General features: G+C 43.2%; 1 protein-coding gene across 2 annotated transcripts in view; it reads left to right on the forward strand.

The window, feature by feature from the left end:
* Positions 1 to 19,639, forward strand: part of LOC139750904 (TAF5-like RNA polymerase II p300/CBP-associated factor-associated factor 65 kDa subunit 5L) — a 233,290-nt gene that overhangs the window by 74,014 nt on the left and 139,637 nt on the right. For both annotated transcript variants that reach the window (XM_071665789.1, XM_071665788.1), the window contains exon 2: positions 1,622 to 1,731. In XM_071665789.1, coding sequence (XP_071521890.1) covers positions 1,622 to 1,731 — 110 coding nt within the window. The remainder of the gene's footprint in view (positions 1 to 1,621; positions 1,732 to 19,639) is intronic.

A 19,639-nucleotide genomic window follows, 5' to 3' on the forward strand; every position in this document is an offset into this window, starting at 1 on the left:
TGATTGGTTCTCAGTGAATGTAGGTTTGCGGCAGGGGTGTGTGATGTCTCCATGGTTGTTTAATTTGTTTATGGATGGGGTTGTTAGGGAGGTGAATGCAAGAGTTTTGGAAAGAGGGGCAAGTATGAAGTCTGTTGGGGATGAGAGAGCTTGGGAAGTGAGTCAGTTGTTGTTCGCTGATGATACAGCGCTGGTGGCTGATTCATGTGAGAAACTGCAGAAGCTGGTGACTGAGTTTGGTAAAGTGTGTGAAAGAAGAAAGTTAAGAGTAAATATGAATAAGAGCAAGGTTATTAGGTACAGTAGGGTTGAGGGTCAAGTCAATTGGGAGGTGAGTTTGAATGGAGAAAAACTGGAGGAAGTAAAGTGTTTTAGATATCTGGGAGTGGATCTGGCAGCGGATGGAACCATGGAAGCGGAAGTGGATCATAGGGTGGGGGAGGGGGCGAAAATTCTGGGAGCCTTGAAGAATGTGTGGAAGTCGAGAACATTATCTCGGAAAGCAAAAATGGGTATGTTTGAAGGAATAGAGGTTCCAACAATGTTGTATGGTTGCGAGGCGTGGGCTATGGATAGAGTTGTGCGCAGGAGGATGGATGTGCTGGAAATGAGATGTTTGAGGACAATGTGTGGTGTGAGGTGGTTTGATCGAGTAAGTAACGTAAGGGTAAGAGAGATGTGTGGAAATAAATAGAGCGTGGTTGAGAGAGCAGAAGAGGGTGTTTTGAAATGGTTTGGGCACATGGAGAGAATGAGTGAGGAAAGATTGACCAAGAGGATATATGTGTCGGAGGTGGAGGGAACGAGGAGAAGAGGGAGACCAAATTGGAGGTGGAAAGATGGAGTGAAAAAGATTTTGTGTGATCGGGGCCTGAACATGCAGGAGGGTGAAAGGAGGGCAAGGAATAGAGTGAATTGGAGCGATGTGGTATACCGGGGTTGACGTGCTGTCAGTGGATTGAATCAAGGCATGTGAAGCGTCTGGGGTAAACCATGGAAAGCTGTGTAGTATGTATATTTGCGTGTGTGGACGTATGTATATACATGTGTATAGGGGTGGGTTGGGCCATTTCTTTCGTCTGTTTCCTTGCACTACCTCGCAAACGCGGGAGACAGCAACAAAGCAAAAAAAAAAGGAAAAAAAAAAATATGTGTATGGGTGTTTATGTGTCTGTGTTTATGAGTGGATGGGCCATTCTTCGTCTCTTTCCTGGCACTACCTCGCTGATGTTTGAGATGGCGATCAATATGATAAAAAGAATAATATGTTTATATATATCACAATAACTTTCTGCTCCAGAAGTTGCTCCTATCATTATGACGCTTCTGCATTGCTTAGGAAGCTGTCTACATCCATTGGTCTGGACCATAGCTCATAAAATGTAATATGTGTGCAGAGCAATTGATGTGTAATTATTCATTTTCTTCATAGTAGTTGTTGCATGAAAGGTCTTCAGATGTGTTGAAATATTTTTTGTAGAGTTGTAGAAGAGATGGGTGATGTCCAGAGCATGGATCGAAAAGTGTGACTTGTGTTTGTTTGTGGAGTGAGCCTTCTGATGGGTGTTTGTTGGGCTAATTTTTGGTCCTTGCAGCAATAATGAAATGTTTCTCTTTGCAGGTGTTCCTGGTAAATCGTGAATATGAAAATACATTGTCGCAAGTGTTAAATGCAGCAAATATAAATGCATCTGGGGATATGAACTCCTCTCCCATAATACAGAATCTCAAGTAAGTAACTTGTTTACTAATGTTAAGGGAATTCCCTTTGGTGACACATCTCTCTTACCCTTTCATTACTTACTCAATCAAACCACCTCACACCACATATTGTCCTCAAACATCTCATTTCCAGCACATCCACCCTCCTCCACACAACTCTATCTATAGCGAACGCCTCGCAACCATATGATATATATATGTATATATATATATATATTATCCCTGGGGATAGGGGAGAAAGAATACATCCCACATATTCCCTGCATGTCATAGAAGGCTACTAAAAGGGGAGGGAGCAGGTGGCTGGAAATCCTCTCCTCTCGTTTTTTTTTTAATTTTCTAAAAGAAGGAACAGAGAAGGGGGCCAGGTGAGGATATTCCCTCTAAGGCCCAGTCCTCTGTTCTTAACGCTACCTCGCTAATGCGGGAAATGGCGAATAGTATGAAAGAAAAGAAAGATATATATATATATATATATATATATATATATATATATATATATATATATATATATATATATATATATCCTATCCCTGGGGATAGGGAGGAAAAAATACTTCCCACGCATTCCTCACGTGTCGTAGAACGTGACTAAAGGGGAGGGAAGTGGGGGGCTAGGAACCCTCCCCTCCTTGTATTTTAACTTTCTAAAAGGGGAAACAGAAGAAGGATTCACGTGGGGAGTGTTCATCCTCCTTGATGGCTCAGATTTAGGTGTCTAAATGTGTGTGGATGTAACCAAGATGAGAAAAAAGAAGAGATAGGTAGTATGTTTCAGGAAAGGAACCTGGATGTCTTGGCTCAGAGTGAAATGAAGCTCAAGGGTAAAGGGGAAGAGTGGTTTGGGAATGTCTTGGGAGTAAAGTCAGGGGTTAGTGAGAGGACAAGAGCAAGGAAGGAGTAGCACTACTCCTGAAACAGGAGTGGTGGGAGTATGTGATAGAGTGTGAGAAAGTAAACTTTAGATTGATATGGGTAAAACTGAAAGTGGATGGAGAGAGATGGGTGATTATTGGTGCATATGCACCTGGGCATGAGAAGAAAGATCATGAAAGGCAAGTGTTTTGGAAGCAGCTGAGTGAGTGTGTTAGTAGTTTTGATGCACAAGACCGGGTTATAATGATGGGTGATTTGAATGCAAAGGTGAAAAATGTGGCAGTTGAGGGAATAATTGGTGTACATGAGGTGTTCATTGTTGTAAATGGAAGTGGTGAAGAGCTTGTAGATTTATTTGCTGAAAAAGGACTGGTGACTGGGAATACCTGGTTTAAAAAGAGAGATACACATAAGTATACATATGTAAGTAGGAGAGATGGCCAGAGAGTGTTATTGGATTACGTGTTGATTGACAGGCGCGCGAAAAAGATACTTTCGGATGTTAATGTGTTGAGAGGTGCAACTGCAGGGATGTCTGATCATTATCTTGTGGAAGCAAAGTTGAAGATATGTAGAGGTTTTCAGAAAAGAAAATAGAATGTTAGGGTGAAGAGAGTGGTGAGAGTAAGTGAGCTTGGGAAGGAGACTTGTGTGAAGAAGTACCAAGAGAGACTGAGTACAGAATGGAAAAGGGTGAGAAAAAAGGACGCAAGGAGAGTGGGGGAGGAATGGGATGTATTTAGGGAAGCATTGATGGCTTGCGCAAAAGATGCTTTTGACATGAGAAGCGTAGGAGGTGGGCAGATTAGAAAGGGTAGTGATTGGTGGGATGAAGAAGTAAGATTGTTAGCGAAAGAGAAGAGAGAGGCATTTCGACAATTTTTGCAGGGAAATTATGCAAATGAGTGGGAGATGTATAAAAGAAAGAGGCAGTATGTCAAGAGAAAGATGCATGATGTGAAAAAGAGGGCAAATGAGAGTTGGGGTGAGAGAGTTTCATTAAATTTTAGGGAGAATAAAAAGATGTTTTGGAAATAAAGTGCGTAAGACAAGGGAACAAATGGGAACATCAGTGAAGGGGGCAAATGAGGAGGTGATAAGTAGTGGTGATGTGAGGAGATGGAGTGAGTATTTTGAAGGTTTGTTGAATGTGTTTGGTGATAGAGTGGCAGATATAGGGTGTGTTGGTCGAGGTGGTGTGCAAAGTGAGAGGCTTAGGGAAAATGATTTGGTAAACAGAGAAGAGGTAGTAAAAGCTTTGCAGAAGATGAAAGCCAACAATGCAGAGGGTTTGGATGGTATTGCAGTAGAATTTATTAAAAAAGGGGGTGACTGTATTGTTGACTGGTTGGTAAGATTATTTAATGTATGTATGACTCAGGTGCCCGAGGATTGGCGGAATGCTTGCAGAGTACCATTGGTCAAAGGCAAAGGGGATAAAAGTGAGTGCTCAAATTACAGAGGTATAAGGTTGTTGAGTATTCCTGGGAAATTATGTGGGAGGATATTGATTGAGATGGTGAAGACATGTACAGAGCATCAGATTGGAGAAGAGCTGTTTGGCTTCAGAAGTGGTAGAGGATGTGTGGATCAGGTGTTTGCTTTGAAATATGTATATGAGAAATACTTAGAAAAGCAAATGGATTTGTATGTAGCATTTATGGATCTGGAGAAGGCATATGATAGGGTTGATAGAGATGCTCTGTAGAAAATATTAAAAGTATATGGTGTGGGAGGCAAGTTGTTAGAAGCAGTGAAAAGTTTTTATCGAGGATGTAAGGCATGTGTACGTGTAGGAAGAGAGGAAAGTGATTGGTTCTTAGTGAATGTTGGTTTGCAGTAGGGGTGCGTGATGTCTCCATGTTTGTTTAATTTGTTTATGGATGGGGTTGTTAGGGAGGTGAATGCAAGAGTTTTGGAAAGAGGGGCAAGCATGTAGTCTGTTGTGGATGAGAGAGCTTCGAAAGTGAGTCAGTTGGTGATCACTGATGATACAGCACTGGTGGCTGATTCGTGTGAAAAACTGCAGAAGCTGATAACTGAGTTTGGTAAAGTGTGTGAAAGAAGAAAGCTGAGAGTAAATGTGAGGGACAAGTCAATTGGGAGGAATTGTGAATAAGAGCAAGGTAATTAGGTGCAGTAGGGTTGAGAGTCAAGTCAGTTGGGAGGTAAGTTTGAATGGAGAAAAACTGGAGGAAGTGAAGTGTTTTAGATATCTGGGAGTGGATTTGGCAGTGGATGGAACCATGGAAGCGGAAGTTCTAGGAGTGTTGAAAAATGTGTGGAAGTTGAGAACGTTATCTTGGAAAGCAAAAATGGGTATCTTTGAAGGAATGGTGGTTCCAACAATGATATATGGTTGCAAGGCGTGGGATATGGATGGAGTTGTGCGGATGAGGATGGATGTGCTGGAAATGAGACGTTTGAGGACAATATGTGGTGTGAGGTGGTTTGATTGAGTAAATAATGAAAGGGAAAGAGAAATGTGTGGTAATAAAAAGAGTGTGGTTGAGAGAGCAGAAGAGGGTGTTTTGAAATGGTTTGGTTACATGGAGAGAATGAGTGAGGAAAGATTGACAAAGAGGATATATGTGTCATAGGTGGAGGGAACGAGGAGAAGTGGGAGACCATATTGGAGGTGGAGAGATGGAGTGAAAAAGATTTTGAGTGATCGGGGCCTGAACATGCAGGAGGGTGAAAGGTGTGCAAGGAATAGAGTGAATTGGAATGATGTGGTATACTGGGGTGGACGTGCTGTAAATGGATTGAACTAGGGCATGTGGAGTGTCTGGGGTAAACCATGGAAAGTTTTGTGGGGCCTGGATGTGGAAAGGGAGCTGTGGTTTCACTGCATTATACATGACAGCTAGAGACTGAGTGAAAACGAATGTGACCTTTGTTGTCTTTTCCTAGCGCTACCCCACGCACATTCAGGGGAAGGGGGTCCTATGGAGAGAATGAGTGAGGAAAGATTGACCTAGAGGATATATGTGTCAGAGGTGGAGGGAACGAGAAGTGGGAGACCAAATTGGAGGTGGAAAGATGGAGTGAAAAAGATTTTCAGTGATTGGGGCCTGAACATGCTGGAGGGTGAAAGGCGTTCAAGGAATAGAGTGAATTGGAACGATGTGGTATATTGGGGTCGACGTGCTTTCAATTGATTGATCCAGGGCATGTGAAGCGTCTGGGATAAACCATGGAAAGTTGTGTGGGGCCTGGATGTGGAAAGGGAGTTGTGGTTTCGGTGCACTATTACATGACAGCTAGAGACTGAGTGTGAACGAATGGGGCCTTTGTTGTCTTTTCCTAGCGCTACCTCACACACACGAGGGGGGAGGGGGTTGTTATTCTATGTGTGGCGAGGTGGCGATAGGAATAAATAAAGGCAGACAGTATGAATTAAGTACATGTGTATATATATATGTGTGTATGTCTGTGTTTATATATATATGTTTACATTGAGATGTATAGGTATGTATATGTGTGTGTGTGGACGTATATGTATATACAGGTGTATGTGGGAAGGTTGGGCCATTCTTTCATCTGTTTCCTTGCGCTACCTCGCTAATGCAGGAGACGGCGACAAAGTATGTTAACAAAAATATATGTATTTATAGTGGGGGCTGGAAATCCTCCTCTCTCGTTTTTGATTTTCCAAAAGAAGGAACAGAGAAGGGGGCCAGTTGAGGATATTCCCTCAAAGGCTCAGTCCTCTATTCTTAACACTACCTCGCTAATGCGGGAAATGGCGAATAGTATATAAAAAAAATGATTTATATTTATTTTGCTTTGTTTCTGTCTCCTGCATTAGCGAGGTAGTGCAAGGAAACAGACGAAAGAATGGCCCAACCCACCCACATACACATGTATATATATACATGTCCACACATGCAAATATACATACCTATACATCTCAATGTATACATACATACACACACACAGACATATACATATATACACATGTACATAATTCATACTGTCTGCCTTTATTTATTCCTATCGCCACACATAGAATAACAACCCCCTCCCCCCTCGTGTGTGCGAGGTAGCGCTAGGAAAAGACAACAAAGGCCCCATTCGTTCACACTCAGTCTCTAGCTGTCATGTAATAGTGCACCGAAACCACAGCTCCCTTTCCACATCCAGGCCCCACACAACTTTCCATGGTTTATCCCAGACGCTTCACATGCCCTGGATCAATCAATTGAAAGCACGTCGACCCCAGTATACCACATCGTTCCAATTCACTCTATTCCTTGAACGCCTTTCACCCTCCAGCATGTTCAGGCCCCAATCACTGAAAATCTTTTTCACTCCATCTTTCCACCTCCAATTTGGTCTCCCACTTCTCGTTCCCTCCACCTCTGACACATATATCCTCTAGGTCAATCTTTCCTCACTCATTCTCTCCATGTGCCCAAACCCTTTCAAAACACCCTCATCTGCTCTCTCAACCACACTTTTTATTTCTACACATCTCTATTACCCGTACATTACTTACTCGATCAAACCACCTCACACCACATATTGTCCTCAAACATCTCATTTCCAGCACTTCCACCCTCCTGCACACAGCTCTATCCATAGCCCACGCCTCGCAACCATACAACATTGTTGGAACCACTGTTCCTTCAAACATACCCGTTTTTTGCTTTCCGAGATAATATTCTCGACTTCCAAACATTCTTCAAGGCTCCCAGAATTTTCGCCCCCTCCCCACCCTATGATTCACTTCCGCTTCCATGGTTCCATCCGCTGCCAGATCCACTCCCAGATATCTAAAACATTTTACTTCCTCCAGTTTTTCTCCATTCAAACTCACCTCCCAATTGACTTGACCCTCAACCCTACTGTACCTAATAACTTTGCTCTTATTCACATTTACTCTTAACTTTCTTCTTTCACACACTTTACCAAACTCAGTCACCAGCTTCTGCAGTTTCTCACATGAATCAGCCACCAGCGCTGTATGATCAGCAAACAACGACTGACTCACTTCCCAAGCTCTCTCATCCACAACAGACAGCATACTTGCCCCTCTTTCCAAAACTCTTACATTCACCTCCCTAACAACCCCATCCATAAACAAATTAAACAACCATGGAGACATCACACACCCCTGCCGGAAACCTACATTCAATGAGAACCAATCACTTTCCTATCTTCCTACACGGACACGTGCCTACATCCTCGATAAAAACTTTTCACTGCCTCTAACAACCTGCCTCCCACACCATATATTTGTAATACCTTTCACAGAGCATCTCTATGAACTCTACCATATGCCTTCTCCAGATCCATAAATGCTACATACAAATCCATTTGCTTTTCTAAGTATTTCTCACATACATTCTTCAAAGCAAACACCTGATCCACACATCCTATACCACTTCTGAAACCACACTGCTCTTCCCCAATCTGATGCTCTGTACATGCCTTCACCCTCTCAATCAATACCCTTCCATATAATTTACCAGGAATACTCAACAAACTTATACCTCTGTAATTTGAGAGCTCACTCTTATCCCCTTTGCCTTTGTACATTGGCACTATGCAAGCATTCTGCCAATCCTCAGGCACCTCATCATGAATCATACATACATTAAATAACCTTACCAACCAGTCAACAATACAGTCACCCCATTTTTTAATAAATTCGTCTGCAATACCATCCAAACCTGCTGCCTTGCCAGCTTTCATATTCCGCAAAGCTGTATATATATATATATATATATATATATATATAGGTATGTATATTTGCGTTTGTGGACGTATGTATATACATGTGTATGGGGGGGTTGGGCCATTTCTTTCGTCTGTTTCCTTGCGCTACCTCGGAAACGCGGGAGACAGCGACAAAGTATAAAAAAAAAAAAAAAAAGGAAATATATATATATATATATATATATATATATATATATATATATATATATATCTTTCTTCTTTTCTTTTAAACTATCCGCCATTTCCCGCGTTAGCGAGGTAGCGTTAAGAACAGAGGACTGGGCCTTTTTTGCAATATCCTCACCTGGCCCCCTCTGTTCCTTCTTTTGGAAAATTAAAAAAAAAAAAACGAGAGGGGAGGATTTCCAGCCCCCCGCTCCCTCCCCTTTTAGTCGCCTTCTACGACACGTAGGGAATACGTGGGAAGTATTCTTAAACCCCTATCCCCAGGAATTCCTCCCCTCTCGTTTTTTTTTTAAATTTTCCAAAAGAAGGAACAGAGGGGGGCCAGGTGAGGATATTCCAAAAAAGGCCCAGTCCTCTGTTCTTAGCGCTACCTCGCTAATGTGGGAAATGGCGAATGGTTTAAAAAAAAAGAAAAAAAAAATTATATTATATATATGGTGAGGTGCCTGAGGATTGGCGGAATGCGTGCATAGTGCCATTGTACAAAGGCAAAGGGGATAAGAGTGAGTGCTCAAATTACAGAGGTATAAGTTTGTTGAGTATTCCTGGTAAATTATATGGGAGGGTATTGATTGAGAGGGTGAAGGCATGTACAGAGCATCAGATTAGGGAAGAGCAGTGTGGTTTCAAAAGTGGTAGAGGATGTGTGGATCAGGTGTTTGCTTTGAAGAATGTATGTGAGAAATACTTAGAAAAGCAAATGGATTTGTATGTAGCATTTATGGATCTGGAGAAGGCATATGATAGAGTTGATAGAGATGCTCTGTGGAAGGTATTAAGAATATATGGTGTGGAAGGCAAGTTGTTAGAAGCAGTGAAAAGTTTTTATCGAGGATGTAAGGCATGTGTACGTGTAGGAAGAGAGGAAAGTGATTGGTTCTCAGTGAATGTAGGTTTGCGGCAGGGGTGTGTGATATCTCCATGGTTGTTTAATTTGTTTATGGATGGGGTTGTTAGGGAGGTAAATGCAAGAGTTTTGGAAAGAGGGGCAAGTATGAAGTCTGTTGGGGATGAGAGAGCTTGGGAAGTGAGTCAGTTGTTGTTCGCTGATGATACAGCGCTGGTGGCTGATTCATGTGAGAAACTGCAGAAGCTGGTGACTGAGTTTGGTAAAGTGTGTGAAAAAGAAAGTTAAGAGTAAATGTGAATAAGAGCAAGGTTATTAGGTACAGTAGTGTTGAGGGTCAAGTCAATTGGGAGGTGAGTTTGAATGGAGAAAAACTGGAGGAAGTGAAGTGTTTTAGATATCTGGAGTGGATCTGGCAGCGGATGGAACCATGGAAGCGGAAAATGATCCTAGGGTGGGGGAGGGGGCGAAAATTCTGGGAGCCTTGAAGAATGTGTGGAAGTCGAGAACATTATCTCGGAAAGCAAAAATGGGTATGTTTGAAGGAATAGTGGTTCCAACAATGTTATATGGTTGCGAGGCGTGGGCTATGGATAGAGTTGTGCGCAGGAGGGTGGATGTGCTGGAAATGAGATGTGTGGTGTGAGGTGGTTTGATTGAGTAAGTAACGTAAGGGTAAGAGAGATGTGTGGAAATAAAAAGAGGATGGTTGAGAGAGCAGAAGAGGGTGTTTTGAAATGGTTTGGGCACATGGAGAGAATGAGTGAGGAAAGATTGAGCAAGAGGATATATGTGTCGGAGGTGGAGGGAACGAGGAGAAGTGGGAGACCAAATTGGAGGTGGAAAGATGGAGTGAAAAAGATTTTGTGTGATCGGGGCCTGAACATGCAGGAGGGTGAAAGGAGGGCAAGGAATAGAGTGAATTGGATCGATGTGGTATACCGGGGTTGACGTGCTGTCAGTGGATTGAATCAGGGCATGTGAAGCGTTTGGGGTAAACCATGGAAAGCTTTGTAGGTATGTATATTTGCGTGTGTGGACGTGTATGTATATACATGTGTATGGGGGTGTGTTGGGCCATTTCTTTCGTCTGTTTCCTTGCGCTACCTCGCAAACGCAGGAGACAGCGACAAAGCAAAAAAAAAATTATGTATATATATATATATATATATATATTTTTTTTTTTTATTATACTTTGTTGCTGTCTCCCGCGTTTGCGAGGTAGCGCAAGGAAACAGACGAAAGAAATGGCCCAACCCCCCCCATACACATGTATATACATACGTCCACACACGCAAATATACATACCTACACAGCTTTCCATGGTTTACCCCAGACGCTTCCCATGCCCTGCTTCAATCCACTGACAGCACGTCAACCCCGGTATACCACATCGCTCCAATTCACTCTATTCCTTGCCCTCCTTTCACCCTCCTGCATGTTCAGGCCCCGATCACACAAAATCTTTTTCACTCCATCTTTCCACCTCCAATTTGGTCTCCCTCTTCTCCTTGTTCCCTCCACCTCCGACACATATATCCTCTTGGTCAATCTTTCCTCACTCATCCTCTCCATGTGCCCAAACCACTTCAAAACACCCTCTTCTGCTCTCTCAACCACGCTCTTTTTATTTCCACACATCTCTCTTACCCTTACGTTACTCACTCGATCAAACCACCTCACACCACACATTGTCCTCAAACATCTCATTTCCAGCACATCCATCCTCCTGCGCACAACTCTATCCATAGCCCACGCCTCGCAACCATACAACATTGTTGGAACCACTATTCCTTCAAACATACCCATTTTTGCTTTCCGAGATAATGTTCTCGACTTCCACACATTCTTCAAGGCCCCCAGGATTTTCGCCCCTTCCCCCACCCTATGATCCACTTCCGCTTCCATGGTTCCATCCGCTGCCAGATCCACTCCCAGATATCTGAAACACTGCACTTCCTCCAGTTTTTCTCCATTCAAACTCACCTCCCAATTGACTTGACCCTCAACCCTACTGTACCTAATAACCTTGCTCTTATTCACATTTACTCTTAACTTTCTTCTTCCACACACTTTTCCAAACTCAGTCACCAGCTTCTGCAGTTTCTCACATGAATCAGCCACCAGCGCTGTATCATCAGCGAACAACAACTGACTCACTTCCCAAGCTCTCTCATCCCCAACAGACTTCATACTTGCCCCTCTTTCCAAAACTCTTGCATTTACCTCCCTAACAACCCCATCCATAAACAAATTAAACAACCATGGAGACATCACACACCCCTGCCGCAAACCTACATTCACTGAGAACCAATCACTTTCCTCTCTTCCTACACGTACACATGCCTTACATCCTCGATAAAAACTTTTCACTGCTTCTAACAACTTTCCTCCCACACCATATATTCTTAATACCTTCCACAGAGCATCTCTATCAACTCTATCATATGCCTTCTCCAGATCCATAAGTGCTACATACAAATCCATTTGCTTTTCTAGGTATTTCTCACATACATTCTTCAAAGCAAACGCCTGATCCACACATCCTCTACCACTTCTGAAACCACACTGCTCTTCCCCAATCTGATGCTCTGTACATGCCTTCACCCTCTCAATCAATACCCTCCCATATAATTTACCAGGAATACTCAACAAACTTATACCTCTGTAATTTGAGCACTCACTCTTATCCCCTTTGCCTTTGTACAATGGCACTATGCACGCATTCCGCCAATCCTTAGGCACCTCACCATGAGTCATACATACATTAAATAACCTTACCAACCAGTCAACAATACAGTCACCCCCTTTTTTAATAAATTCCACTGCAATACCATCCAAACATGCTGCCTTGCCGGCTTTCATCTTCCGCAAAGCTTTCACTACCTCTTCTCTGTTTACCAAATCATTTTCCCTAACCCTCTCACTTTGCACACCACCTCGACCAAAACAGCTCATATCTGCCACTCTATCATCAAACACATTCAACAAACCTTCAAAATACTCACTCCATCTCCTCACATCACCACTACTTGTTATCACCTCCCCACTTGCGCCCTTCACCGAAGTTCCCATTTGCTCCCTTGTCCTACGCACTTTATTTACCTCCTTCCAGAACATCTTTTTATTCTCCCTAAAATTTAATGATACTCTCTCACCCCAACTCTCATTTGCCCTTTTTTTCACCTCTTGCACCTTTCTCTTGACCTCCTGTCTCTTTCTTTTATACATCTCCCACTCAATTGCATTTTTTCCCTGCAAAGATCGTCCAAATGCCTCTCTCTTCTCTTTCACTAATACTCTTACTTCTTCATCCCACCACTCACTACCCTTTCTAATCAACCCACCTCCCACTCTTCTCATGCCACAAGCATCTTTTGCGCAATCCATCACTGATTCCCTAAATACATCCCATTCCTCCCCCACTCCCCTTACTTCCATTGTTCTCACCTTTTTCCATTCTGTACTCAGTCTCTCCTGGTACTTCCTCACACAGGTCTCCTTCTCAAGCTCACTTACTCTCACCACCCTCTTCACCCCAACATTCACTCTTCTTTTCTGAAAACCCATACAAATCTTCACCTTAGCCTCCACAAGATAATGATCAGACATCCCTCCAGTTGCACCTCTCAGCACATTAACATCCAAAAGTCTCTCTTTCGCACGCCTGTCAATTAACACGTAATCCAATAACGCTCTCTGGCCATCTCTCTACTTACATAAGTATACTTATGTATATCTCGCTTTTTAAACCAGGTATTCCCAATCATCAGTCCTTTTTCAGCACATAAATCTACAAGCTCTTCACCATTTCCATTTACAACACTGAACACCCCATTTATACCAATTATTCCCTCAACTGCCACATTACTCACCTTTGCATTCAAATCACCCATCACTATGAACCGGTCTCGTGCATCAAAACCACTAACACACTCATTCAGCTGCTCCCATATATATATATATATATATATATATATATATATATATATATATATATATATATATTTCTTTTTTTTGTCGCTGTCTCCCGCATTTGCGAGGTAGCGCAAGGAAACAGACGAAAGAAATGGCCCAACACACCCCCATACACATGTATATACATACGTCCACACACGCAAATATATACATACATATATATATATATATATATATATATATATATATATATATATTTTTTTTTTTTTATATACTATTCGCCATTTCCCGCGATAGCGACGTAGCGTTAAGAACAGAGGACTGGGCCTTTGAGGGAATATCCTCACCTGGCCCCCTTCTCTGTTCCTTCTTTTGGAAAATTGAAAAATTGATTCTCAGTGAATGTAGGTTTGCAGCAGGGGTGTGTGATGTCTCCATGGTTGTTTAATTTGTTTATGGATGGGGTTGTTAGGGAGGTGAATGCAAGAGTTTTGGAAAGAGGGGCAAGTATGAAGTCTGTTGGGGATGAGAGAGCTTGGGAAGTGAGTCAGTTGTTGTTCGCTGATGATACAGCGCTGGTGGCTGATTCATGTGAGAAACTGCAGAAGCTGGTGACTGAGTTTGGTAAAGTGTGTGAAAGAAGAAAGTTAAGAGTAAATGTGAATAAGAGCAAGGTTATTAGGTACAGTAGGGTTGAGGGTCAATTCAATTGGGAGGTGAGTTTGAATGGAGAAAAACTGGAGGAAGTGAAGTGTTTTAGATATCTGGGGTGTGGGCACATGGAGAGAATGAGTGAGGAAAGATTGACCAAGAGGATATATGTGTCGGAGGTGGAGGGAACGAGGAGAAGAGGGAGACCAAATTGGAGGCGGAAAGATGGAGTGAAAAAGATTTTGTGTGATCGGGGCCTGAACATGCAGGAGGGTGAAAGGAGGGCAAGGAATAGAGTGAACTGGTGCGATGTCGTATACCGGGGTTGACATGCTGTCAGTGGATTGAATCAAGGCATGTGAAGCGTCTGGGGTAAACCATGGAAAGCTGTGTAGGTATGTATATTTGCGTGTGTGGACGTGTGTATATACATGTGTATGGGGGTGGGTTGGGCCATTTCTTTCATCTGTTTCCTTGCGCTACCTCGCAAACGCGGGAGACAGCGACAAAGCAAAAAAAAAAAAAAAGATATATATATATATATATATATATATATATATATATATATATATATATATATATATATATATGTATATACACTCCTGAAACAGGAGTGTTAGGAGTGGAAGAAAGTAAACTCAAGATTGATATGGTTAAAACTGAAAGTGGATGGAGAGAGATGGGTTATTATTGGTGCATATGCACCTGTGCATGAGAGGAAAGATCATGAGAGGGAAGTGGTTTGGGAGCAGCTGAATAAGTGTGTTAGTAGTTTTGATGTACGAGGCTGGGTTATAGTGATGGGTGATTTGAATGCAAAGATGAGTAATGTGGCAGTTAAGGGAATGATTGGTGTACATTGGGTTTTCACTGTTGTAAATGGAAATGGTTAAGAGACTTAGATTAACGTGCTGAAAAACTACTGATGATTGGGAATTCCTGGTTTAAAGAGAGAGATATACATAAGTTTACATATGTAAGTAGGAGAGATGGCCAGAGAGCTTTATTGGAGTCACATGTTGATTGATGGGTGTGCGGAAGAGAGACTTTTGTATGTTAATGTGCTGAGAGGTGCAACTGGAGGGATGTCTGATCATTGTCTCATGGAGGCGAAGGTGAAGATTTGTAGAGGTTTTCAGAAAAGAAGAGAGAATGTTGGGGTGAAAAGAGTGCTGAGAGTAAGTGAGCTTGGGAAAGAGACTTGTGTGAGGAAGTACCAAGAGAGACTGAGTACAGAATGGAAAAAGGTGAGAACAAAGGACGTAAGGGGAGTGGGGGAGGAATAGGATGTATTTGGGAAGCAATGATGGCTTGTGGAAAAGATGCTTGTGGCATGAGAAGCGTGGGAGGTTGGCAGGTTAGAAAGGGTTGCGAGTGGTGGGATGAAGAAGTAAGATTATTAGTGAAAGAAAAGAGTTAGGCATTTGGACGTTTTTTTCCAGGGAAATAATGCAAATGAGTGGGAGATGTATAAATGAAAGAGGCAGGAGGTCAAGAGAAAGGTGCAAGAGGTGAAAAAGAGGGCAAATGAAAGTTGGGGTGAGAGAGTATCATTAAATTTTAGGGAGAATAAAAAGGTATTTTGGATGGAGGTAAATAGAGTGCTTAAGACAAGGGAACAAATGGGAACATCAGTGAAGGGGTCTAATAGGGAGGTGATAACAAGTAGTGGTGATGAGAGAAGGAGATGGAGTGAGTATTTTGAAGGTTTGTTGAATGTGGCAGATATAGGGTGTTTTGGTCGAGGTGGTGTGAAAAGTCAGAGGGTTACGGAGAATGGTTTGGTAAACAGAGAAGAGGTAGTAAAAGCTATGCAGAACATGAAAGCCCGCAAGGCAGCGGATTTGGATGGTATTGCAGTGGAATTTATTAAAAAAGGGGGTGACTGTATTGTTGACTGGTTGGTAAGATTATTTAATGCATGCATGACTCATGGTGAGGTGCGTGATGATTGGCGGAATGCTAGCATAGTGCCATTCTATAAAGGCAAAGGTGTCAAAAGTGAGTGCTCAAATTACAGAGGTATGTTTGTTGAGTATTCCTGGTAAATTATATGGGAGGGTATTGATTGAGAGGGTGAAGGCATGTACAGATCATCAGATTTGGGAAGAGCAGTGTGGTTTCAGAAGTGGTAGAGGATGTGTGGATGGATCAGGTGTTTGCTTTGAAGAATGTATGTGAGAAATACTTAGAAAATCAGATGGATTTGAATGTAGCATTAATGGATCTGGAGAAGGCATGTGATAGAGTTGACAGAGATGCTCTTTGGATGGTATTAAGAATATATGGTGTGGGAGGCAAGTTGTTAGAAGCAGTGAAAAGTTTTTATCGAGGATGGAAGGCATGTGTATGTGTAGGAAGAGAGGAAAGTGATTGGTTCTTAGTGAATATTGGTTTGTGGCAGGGAGTGCTTGATGTCTCCATGGTTGTTTAATTTGTTTATGGATGGGGTTGTTAGGCAGGTGAATGCAAGAGTTTTGGAAAGAGGGTCAAGTATGCAGTCTGTTGGGGATGAGAGAGCTTGGGAAGTGCGTCAGTTGTTGTTCGCTGATGATACAACACTGTTGGCTGATTCAGGTGGGAAACTGCAGAAGCTGGTGACTGAGTTTGGTAAAGTTTTTGAAAGAAGAAAGCTGAGAGTAATTGTCAATAAGAGCAAGGTTATTAGGTACAGTAGGGTTGAGGGACAAGAAATTGGGAGGTAAGTTTGAATGGAGAAAAACTGGAGGAAGTGAAGTGTTTTAGATATCTGGGAGTGGAATTGGCAGCGGATGAACTAAGGAAGCGGAAGTGAATCATAGGGTGGGGGAGGGGGCAAAAGTTTTGGGAGCAGTGAAGAATGTGAGGAAGTGGAGAACGTTATCTTCGAAAGCAAAAATGGCTATGTTTGAAGGAATAGTGGTTCCAACAATGATATGTGGTTGCGAGGCATGGGCTATAGATAGAGTTTTGGTTGGGGTGGTTGGTGGGGGGTGTGGTTTGGGTTTTTTTGGGGGTTGGTTTTGGGGGATTGTTGTTTTTGGTTTTTTTGGTTTTGGTTGGTTGGTGTTTGGGTTTGTGGTTTTTTTGGTTGGGTTTGGTTTTTGTTGTTGTTGGGGGGTGGGTTAGTTGGTTTTTTTGTTTGGGGTTTTTTGGTTTGTTTGGGGGTTTGGGTTGGGATGTTTTGGTTTGGTTTTTGTTTATGGTTTGGGATTTTGGTTTTGGTTTTTGGTGGGGGTGTGTTTTTGGTTTGGGTGGTTTTTTGGTCTTTTTGGCTTTTTTTTGGTGGGTGGTTTTTGGTGTTTTTTTGTGTTTTGTGGTGGTGTTGGTTTGGTTTTGTTGGTGGTGTTGTTTGGTTTGTTTGGGTTTGTTGGGGGTGGGGTGTTTTTGGATGGGTTTTTGTTGGGGGGTTTGGGGTTTGGGTGGGGGTGGGGGTTTGGTTTTTGGTTGTTGTTTTGGGTTTTTTTTTGGTTGGGTGGTTTTTGTTGGGATTGGTTTGGTTGTTTTTGGGTTTTGGGTTGGTTGGGTGGGTGTGGTTTTTGTGGTGGATGTTTTTTGGTTGTGTGTTTTTTTTGTGGGTTTTTGGTTGTGGTTGGGTTGGGGGGGGGGGGTGGTGTTGGGGGTTTTTGTTGGGGTGTTTGGGGTGGGGGGTTTGTTGTGTGGGTTTTTTGGGGTGGTTTTTTGTGGGGGTTGGGGGGGTGGTTGGTGGGTTGGGTTGGTGTGGTTGTTGGGGGTGGGGTGGGGTTGGGGGGTTTTTGGGTGGGTGGGGGATGTTGCGTGGTGGGTGGGTGGGGGGGGTGAGTGGGGGGGGGTGGGGTGGGGGGGGGGTGGTGGGGGGGGGTGTTGGGGGGTGGTTTGATGGTGGGGTGGGTGGGGGGGGGGTGTGGGGGAGTTTTGGTGGGTGGGTGTGGTGGGGGGGGGGTGGGGGGGGGTGGGGGGGTTGGGTGGGGGGTGGTGTTTTTGGTGGGGTGTGGGTGGGTGTGGGTGGGGTGGTTGGTGGTGGGGTTGGTTGGGTTGTTTTGGTGGGGTGTGGGGGGTGGTTGGGGTGGTTTTTTGTTGGTGGTTTGGGTGTGTGGTATGGTGGTTGGGGTGGTGGGGGTTGGGGTGTGGGGGGGGGGTGTGGGGGTGGGTTGGGTTTGGGTGGTTGGTGGGGTTGGGGTTTGTGGGGTGGTTGGTTGGGTTTGTGGGTGGTGGGGGGGGTTGGGTTGGGGTGGTGGGTTTTGGTGTGGGTTGGGGGGTGGGTGGGGTGGGGGGGTGTGGTGGGTGGTGTGGATGGGGGTTTGGTTGTTGTTTATGGGATTTGGTTTTGTTTTGGTTTGTTGGGATTTTGTTGTGGTGGTGGTTTGTTTTGTTGTTTGTTTTTGTGGTTTTTTTTTTTGGGGGTGTTGTTAGGTGATTGTTTTGTGGTGATTTTTTGTTTTTGTTGGGTTTTTGGTATTTGTGTTTTTTTGGTTTTGGTTGGATGTTTGGTTTGTTGGTTTGAGTTTGGTTTTTTTTTGTGTTTTTTGTGGTTTTTGGTTTTGGTGGTTTGTTTGGTTGGTGGTTGGTTATGGTGGTGGGTGGATGTGTTGTTGGTTGATTTTTTGGTTTGGGATTTTTGGTGTTTGTTGGTTTTGTGTTTTTTGGTGGTGTTGGTTGTTTGTGGTTTTGGTTTTTTGTGTTTTTAGGTGTTTTGGTTGTGGGGTGTTCGGTTTGGTTGTTTGGTGTTTTTTGGAGTGGGTTTGGTATGTGGTTTTGTTGGGTTTTGTTTTTTGTTGTTGGGTGAGTGGTTATGTGGGGGTTTTTTTGGTTGGTTTTGGTGGGGTTGGTTTTTGGTTTGGATGTGGTTTTTGTTGTGTGGTGTGGGTGTTTTGTTTGGTTGTGTTGTGAGGTTTTTTATGGTTGTGTGTGGGTTGTTTTTGTTTTTGGATTATTTGGTGGGTTTGGTTTGGATATGGTTGTTGTGATGGGTTTTGGTTGGTGTTTGGTTGTGGATTGTTTGGGTGGTTTGTTTTTTGTTTTTTTGTGGTTTTTTTGTTTGGGTTTTGGTTGTGTGGTGGATGTTTTTTGGGGTGGGTTTGGGTTGTTTTGGGTTTTTTGGTGGTGTTTGTGTTTGGGTTTTTTTTGGTGTTGTGGGGTTGTTTGGATTTCTTTGGTTTTGGTTGGTGTGTTGGATTTGGTTTGTGTTTTGGGTTTGTTGTGGGTTGTGGATGTGTTTGTGGTTTGTTTGGTGGTTGTTTGGTTGGTGGTGGTGTGGGGTGGGTTTGTTGGTTGTTTTTGGTTTTTGGGTAGTGGGTGTGGGATTTTTGTGGTTTGTTTTTTGGTTGTTGTTTTGTTGTGGTTGGGTGTTTTTTTGTTGGTGTTGGTGTGGGTTTGTTGGTTGGGTTGGATTGGTGGTGTGTGGATTTGTTTTGGGGTGTTTTGGGTTTTTTTTGTTGGGGGTTGGTGGGTGTGTTGGTTTGGGTTGGTGTGGTGGTTGGGGTTTTGTGGTGGTTGGGGTGGTTTTGTGGGTTGTGGGTTGGGGTTTGGTTTTTGTGGGGTGGTGGTTGGGTTTGTTTGTGGTTTGGTGGTTGGGGTGGGTGTTTTTTTTTGGTTGTGGTTTTGTGGTTGGTATTGGTGGTTGGTGTGTGTGTGGTTTTTTTGTGTGGGATTTTGTTTTTGTGGGGGTGGTGGGTGGGTTTTTGGGTGGTTGGGTTTTTTGTTGGGTGGGGAGGTTTTGGGGGGTGTGTGGGTTGTGGGGGGTTGGGGTTGGGGGTG

The sequence above is a fragment of the Panulirus ornatus genome, chromosome 10 (assembly GCF_036320965.1).
Source record: "Panulirus ornatus isolate Po-2019 chromosome 10, ASM3632096v1, whole genome shotgun sequence".
In the NCBI taxonomy this organism is placed as follows: domain Eukaryota; kingdom Metazoa; phylum Arthropoda; class Malacostraca; order Decapoda; family Palinuridae; genus Panulirus; species Panulirus ornatus.